General features: G+C 57.6%; 1 protein-coding gene across 1 annotated transcript in view; it reads left to right on the forward strand.

The window, feature by feature from the left end:
• The window catches only part of GATSL2 (GATS protein-like 2), a 13,065-nt gene extending 5,708 nt beyond the window's left edge, over positions 1–7,357 (forward strand). Inside the window, exons 3-9 of the mRNA XM_010854270.1 lie at positions 253–446; positions 1,414–1,546; positions 2,080–2,203; positions 2,915–3,025; positions 3,479–3,561; positions 6,135–6,229; positions 6,309–7,357. Coding sequence (XP_010852572.1) covers positions 253–446; positions 1,414–1,546; positions 2,080–2,203; positions 2,915–3,025; positions 3,479–3,561; positions 6,135–6,229; positions 6,309–6,374 — 806 coding nt within the window. The 3' untranslated portion in view covers positions 6,375–7,357. The remainder of the gene's footprint in view (positions 1–252; positions 447–1,413; positions 1,547–2,079; positions 2,204–2,914; positions 3,026–3,478; positions 3,562–6,134; positions 6,230–6,308) is intronic.

A 7,357-nucleotide genomic window follows, 5' to 3' on the forward strand; every position in this document is an offset into this window, starting at 1 on the left:
ACTCATCACTTCACAGCTGGGGACTGAGGCCCCGAGCAGATAAACCCCAGGGCCCCCACCCTACTGAGCTGCCCAGCATGTCCAGACTCCTCTGAAGGTCTTCCCTGCTCAGTCCTCCCAGGAGGGACAGAGGAGGCCAGTCTCTCGTCCTCTTCTGACAGATGAGGGCGCTGGGGTCCAGAAGGCGGGCTGGCCAGGGTCGCACAGCTGGGGCCCATCAGTCACAGGCCGGGCCTCCGTGTCCCCCTCCAGAACTGCCCTCTTCGGAACACCTGAGCGTGGCCGACGCCACCTGGCTGGCCCTCAATGTGGTGTCTGGCGGCGGCAGCTTCTCCAGCTCCCAGCCCATTGGCGTGACCAAGATCGCCAAGTCGGTCATCGCCCCACTGGCCGATCAGAACATCTCGGTGTTCATGCTTTCCACCTACCAGACGGACTTCATCCTGGTAAGCTGTGACGCAGGCACCCCCACCGATGTGAACCGCAAAGTCTTTGCCCCCACCCCCATTTCATGGTCTGCTCAGAGAAAGGTCAAGGGGACCTTGGGGTCATCAGTCCAGTGTCACATGGCCCAGGCTAGGCTCTGGCTCCATCCACTACCTGCCCTTTGAGTGGACCCTGTTTGGTTTGAACTGGATACCAGATGTGTCTGTGGGACACCCTCACAGCTAGATTTCTGGCTCCCCAATCCCACAGCACTTCCTCCAGGGGAGCAGGCGTTTTTGATCAGAGTTGTTGAGTTGCTAAATCATGTGTGACACTTTGCAACCCCAGGCTTCCTTGTCCTTCATTACTTCCCGGAGTTTACTCAGACTCATGTCCACTGAGTCGGTGATGCCATCCAACCATCTCATCCTCTGCTGCCCCCTTACTCCTCCTGCCCTCAGTCTTGCCCAGCATCAGGGTCTTTTCCAGTGAGTCGGCTCTTCACACGAGGTGGCCAGAGTATTGGAGCTTCAGCTTCAGCATCAGGCCTTCCCATGAACATGCATGGTTGATTTCCTTTAGGGTGAACTGGTTTGATCTCGCTGTCCAGTCACAGAGCTGACAGTAATTCCTGGCCACTGTGTTATTTGTGCTCTTCTCCCGTGGGGGCGTGGCCACCCTGGAGGGCATGGCCGGCGGGGGCAGGTTCGGCACCGCATTCTAAAGGGAGTGGGGTGTGGACCCACACGTCCCGGCCCTCGGTGGAGCATCTTCTCCCCTCTGGTCCTCCCTCTGTCCCTGGAGAGTCACGTGCCCCTGGTCCCAGGTCCCTGGTCCCACATGCCCCTGTCTCAACCAGGACAGTGGGAGGCTGGGAGGGGGACACTGGTTCTGGGCACAGAATTTCAGAGTAAAGAGGCCGGTGCCCCCAGCCCCACTCCATCCGGGGATCATGGTACACTCACTTCATGGACTCCTTGTCCCCAGGTGCGTGAGCGGGACCTGCCCTTCGTCACCCACACCTTGTCATCAGAGTTCACCATCCTGCGGGTCGTCAATGGCGAGACGGTGGCGGCTGAGAACCTCGGCATCACCAACGGCTTTGTGAAGCCCAAGATGGGTGAGTTGAGGGCGGGGAGAGTTGTGCAGAGAAACTTCAGGAAATGACCAGGTCCTGCCCCAGGGCACCCCCATTCTCAGAGCCTCGGCTGAGGGCCTGGCATCACACGGATCAACAGTCCTCAGACCCAGGGTCTCCAAAGGGCGATGAATGTGGACACAGCCAGAAATGGCCAGGGGCCATGGCTGACCCAGCCCAGGGTGTCAGTGTGGGCCTCTCAGAGGCAGTGACTCTCAGGCTGAAACACTTACAGCACAAGTAGGAGCTAATAAGATAGGTGGTGAAGTTTGGGAAGGGCTTTCCAGGCAGATGCATGGCACGTGCAAAGGCCCAGGGGTCTGGCGGGGTGAGCCCAGAGAATTAGGAGAGCTGCAAGGGCTGCTGGGAGCTGCAGAAGTGACTGGGGCCGGATCTCAGAGCCTGCCATCGGGCCTCCCAGAGCAGCTGCTGGCTGACCGCCCCCGCCGCCCCCAGGCCCCTTGCCGCCTCCTCTCCTCCTGCCCTCAGCACCCCCTGTATTTGTGCTCCCACAGTCCAGAGGCCCGTCATCCACCCACTGTCCAGCCCAAGCAACAGGTTCTGTGTCACCAGCCTGGACCCCGACACGCTGCCCACCGTTGCCACACTCCTCATGGACGTCATGTTTTACTCCAACGGGTAGGGCCCCCTCGGGGGTGAGGGGCTGCAGGGTGGGCCAAGGAGACACGAATCTGCCTATAAGCCCCAGTCTGAGGGGAGGCACAGGCCTGCCCTGGGAGCTAGCCTGAGAAGAGAGACATGACTCTACCCCAAATCCCATTTCTTAAAGGGGAGAATTGATTCATTGCAAACCCCAAAACTTGTTGAAACCCCAGGCCCACATGTAGATGTTATGAACACTCCAGGGTCCCCTGAGCTCCTGGACAAGCCCAGTCATTTGAAAAGCCAGGAACTCAGGTTTTTTTCATTTGGTGGATGACAACTTTGCATTTTTCCTCAGGGCAGATTTTAAGTTTTGGCCAGCACCAAGTGGGGTGGGATCAGGGGCCAGCAAGCTGGCAGTGACCACAGACTGTCCCCTGAGATGTTGGCAGAGAAACCCTGCCAGGAATGGATAAGTATAGCCCATGCAGAGGGCCAGCTGGGTCTTCAACACTGTGAAGTGCGGTGCTCACCCCCGTGAATGCCGTGGAGTCACCTACGTCTCAGGTGTGGAGACCAATGAGGGGGCAGTGGCTCAGGGTCCCCCAGCAAGGCGGGGTCAGAGCCAGGATTTGGTCAGTGCCTCCCCGAACACCCCGCAGCTGACAGGCAGGGCAGGTGGGCCAGGTGAGGGTCAGGGTGCAGTGGGTCCCTCACTCCACCCTCACCATCTCCCCCGGCCCCCAGAGTGAAGGACCCCCTGGCGTCCGGCGATGACTGCGACCACATCCGCTTCTTCTCCTTCTCCCTCATCGAGGGCTACATCTCCCTGGTGATGGACGTGCAGACCCAGCAGAGGTGAGCCAGGCCCCGGGTGGAGGCTGACAATGGGCCCGTCACCCACTTGGTCCTAACAAGTCCCCGCCCCAGCCCTTCATTGCAGGTGAGCAACCCCAGCTTACAGATGACAGGCCTCTCAAGACGAAGGCCCCGAGTCACCCAGCACTGTCCAGTGCTCTTCGTTCCCCCACCCCATCCTCCAGTCTGGAGCTGAGGAGGGGTACCCTGACCAGCCGGAGCAAAGGGGGCAGTTGTTCCCAAAGCCCAATCCCAGCTTTGCCTACCTGCCCCCCACCCCCCCACCCCTGGAGGAGGGAATGTGCGGAGCGTGTGGACTGAGGGCTTGGAGGGTCCTGGGGGCCCCTGAGTTCCAGTCCAGCATAAATGCCCCAGCGACAGGGAGCATTCCAGGGAGAGCTGGCGGGGGGAGCACTCAGCATCTGGGGTTGACGTCTCTCGCTCCCTTTTAAGGTTTCCTAGTAATCTGTTGTTCACGAGCGCATCTGGGGAGCTCTGGAAGATGGTGCGGATTGGAGGACAGCCCCTGGGATTTGGTGAGCCCCTGGGGTTCGACACTGCTTTATGTGTAGTAGTGGGTATCTGTTCATCCCACACTCCTTCTAGTTTATCCCCCACTGACCCCCTTTCCCCTTTGGCAACCATGTTTGTTTGCTGTGTCTGTGAGCCTATTTCTGTTTTGTGAGTGAGTTCAGTTTTTTGCAGGGCAGGGCCTGGGCTGGGTCTTTGTTGCTGTGTATGGGCTTTCTCTAGCTGCATTGAGTCGGGGTTACTGTCTAGTTTTGGGGCTCAGGCTTCCCACCGTGGCAGTTTCTCTCATTGCAGAGCGTGGGCTCTGGGCACTGGGGCTTCAGTAGTACAGCTCGTGGGCTCAGGAGTTGTGGCGCACAGGCTTACTTGCCCGTTGGTACGTGGGATCTTCCCAGAGCAGGGATCAAACCCGTGTCCCCTGCATTGGCAGGTGGATCCTTAACCGCTGGACCACAGGGAAGTCTGTGCATTAGTTCACTTGTATCATGTTTTACATTTGACATATAAGCACTATCATATGGTACTTGTCTCTCCTGATCTTCTTCTTAGTCTGATCATCTCTAGGTCCGCCCACGTTGCTGCTGCAAATGGCATCATTTCATTTTTTTTGTGAGACTGAGCAGTATTCCGTCGCATATTCCGATGTATTCCGTAGTATCCCAATGTACCACATCTTCTTCATCCATTTATCTGTCAGTGGACACTTCGGTTGTTTCTATGTCCTGGCTGCTATGAACATGGGGACGCGTGTTTCTTTTCAAATTAGAGTTTTGTCCACATATATGTCCCAGAGTGGGATTGCTGGATCACATGATAATTCTGCTTTTAGTTTTCTGCGGAACCTCCATATCTGTTTTCCACAGTGACTGCACCAACCTACATTCTCACCATCAGTTATAGGAAGGTTCCCTTTTTCCCCCACCTTCCCCAGAATTTGTTATTTGTAGACTTTTAAATGATGCCCATTCTGACTGGGGTGAGAGGTGGTACGTCATTGTCACGTTATATACATTTCTCTAATAATTAGCCATGGGTATCAGCTTCTCCTTTTATTCCCAGATTTGGTTTAGAGTTTACCAAAGCACACCAGTATAATAACATTACAGAAAAAAGAAAGGATGAAGGGAGAATTCAGGTGGGCTAGTGAGTGAAACTCGAATCATCTTAGCATCTGTAGACGCTGTGTTCCGCTTTGAGTGGCCTCATGGGCAGGCACCAGGGGTCCTGGCATTTGGCATATAAGAAGCAGCAATGGGACCTACCTTCCTGGAATGTGGAGGGTTTTAACGCTAGGCTAATAGCTATAAATAGCCGTGCAAGGCTTCCCTACTGGCTCAGTAGTATAGAATCCACCTGCCAGTGCAGGAGACACAGGTTCGATCCCTGATCCGGTAGGATCCCACATGCCGCGGAGCAACTAAGCCCATGCCCTGCAACTATGGAGCCTGCTCTCTAAAGCGTGGGGGTGTCAACTGCTGAAGCCCACGCGCCCTAGAGCCCATGCTCTGCAACAAGAGAAGCCACAGCAATGAGAAGCCCACGCACCACAACGGGAGGGTAGCCCCCATTTGCTGCACCTAGAGCAGAGCCCATGCGGCCATGAAGACCCAGCACGGCCAAAAGTAAATTAATTAAAAATAGCCCCGCGAGAAAAACAACTTTTTGAGAATCGGAAAGATTCTAGGTTGGCAGATGTCATATGCTTTTGACCATGGTTTGCAGGAATGTGTTTTCCATCACAGCCCAGCACACACACACCCTAACAACTCTACGCTTTCACAAAACTGCGCTCACAGCCGTGCTGTCCGAGCTCCTTGCCCTTCCCTTTGCTGTTGTCTTTTGTTGCTGTTGTTAGTTTTATTTACTTATTTTTGGCTGCCCTGGGTCAGTGTTGCTACCCGAGCGCTTTCTCTAGCTGCAGCGAGTAGGGGCTACTTTCTCGTCGCAGTGTACAGGCTTCCTGATGCGGTAGCTTCCCTGGCTGCGGAGCACAGGCTCAAGGCCAGCGAGTAGGGGCTACTCTCTCGTCGCAGCGTACAGGCATCGCATTGCGGTGGCTTCCCTGGCTGCAGAGCATAGGCTCAAGGCCTTCACTCATTGCAGTACGAGGGCTTCATTGCCCTGCAACATGTGGAGTCTTCTCAGACCAGGGGTCAAGCCTGGGTCCCCTTCGTTGGCAGGCGGATTCTTAACCACCGGACCACCAGGGAAGTCCCCTGTTGTCGCTTAATAAAGCGCTAGTCGCCAGCCTTCTAAATTCATGTCCCAAACGGTCACCAGCCACTGTTTGAAAGGCACCATTCTAGACCCTCATCTCCCTCCCGCCTTACTTTATAGAAATAAAAACGAATGTGTCTGTAGTTTAAGAATCTTAGGACACAACCAGTCTCCACCACGTAGCAGGACAGTCAGTCATCTGGAGTGCAGGCACGGGGCCTGTACGACCACCTCCAGCCAGGAGCCCCGAGAGACCAGGCAGAAAAGCAGGAGCTCAAGAGACCTGTCGGGGAACGGCCGAGGCTGCACTGGGTGACGCGGCAGGGGGAGGGCTGAGCCTGGTCCCCGCCTCTGTCCCCAGATGAGTGCGGCATCGTGGCCCAGATCTCCGAGCCCTTGGCTGCCGCAGACATCCCCGCCTACTACATCAGCACCTTCAAGTTCGACCACGCACTGGTGAGTGTCGGGCCCCCACCCCAGGGCAGGGGAGGCCCCGTCCGGCGGCTCCCAGATGTTTACTTCCCACCCCTCGCAGGTACCGGAAGAAAACATCAACGGCGTCATCAGCGCCCTGAAAGTCAGCCAAGCAGAGAAGCACTAGAAGGGCCTCTTCCGCTCCTCCCCATCCACCCCGCCCAGGCCTGGGCCCAGCCCCACCCTGAAGACTCTTCTTGCAGTATTTCTCAACAGACTGGAAAACCGGCCCCGGGGCCCCCAGAGGTGGAGTCTCTAGGAGACGCCCCCGATGACTGACCCCGCCAGGCCTGGGACCCAAGCCAAGGCCTCCCCATGCCCTCCTCCTGGCTTCCTGGAGCCCCCAGACCCTCCAGAGAGCACCCCCCCTTCTCCTCCCCCACCCTCACCCCAGAAAATGATGTCCAGGGCTGAGGGAGCTTGTCCGCTGACCCACCTTCTTGTCCAGCCTCACCCACGGCCGAGGGCAAACGCCGAAGGAAGTTGGTGCCTCCTACGGGACACTGGGGTACCGATTGTCACGTCATCTTGGGGGGCTTGCTGAGCAGGGCCGAGTTCATGGAGCCGGGGAAGGCCCTTGTGAGGCCGGGGGCTCTGGACCCTGTGGTCGCTGGTCTCTGGTCCCATCGGCTCTGGGCTGGTCCCTGCAGAGTGGAGGCCAGTGGGCAGCCCTCTAGTCCTGTGCTGGTGAGGCTCTAAGGGAACACGGGTGGGGCCCGGAGCTGGGCGGAGGACCCCGGCCACCCAGAACCTTCCTTGGCTGCCAACCATAGGGCCTGTACCCCGACTCCCAGCAAGACTGCCAAGGGGGCCCTGTCCAGACCCTCCCCACCACAAGCGCTCATCCTGGGGGTTGAGGGGGTGGTTCCCAGGAGACCCACCAGCCTAGGGCAACAGCTCCTGTCCCCTCTGCTTTCCCTGGACTCTCCTGGGGCCGGCAGAGCCTCGGTTTTCCCCAAGTAGGGGCGTCCCCAGCATTCTGAGCTGGGGTTTTCTTAGGTCACCCCCACCTCCCCAGCAATCAACGAGACCAGCAGAGGGCTCCCCCGTCATCCTGCCCTCCTCTCTCCCTGCCCCGCTTGTGGGGGAACGTGGAAGGCCCCTGCCCCC

Source organism: Bison bison, unplaced genomic scaffold (genome assembly GCF_000754665.1).
Source record: "Bison bison bison isolate TAMUID 2011002044 unplaced genomic scaffold, Bison_UMD1.0 scf7180017864340, whole genome shotgun sequence".
NCBI lineage: Eukaryota > Metazoa > Chordata > Mammalia > Artiodactyla > Bovidae > Bison > Bison bison.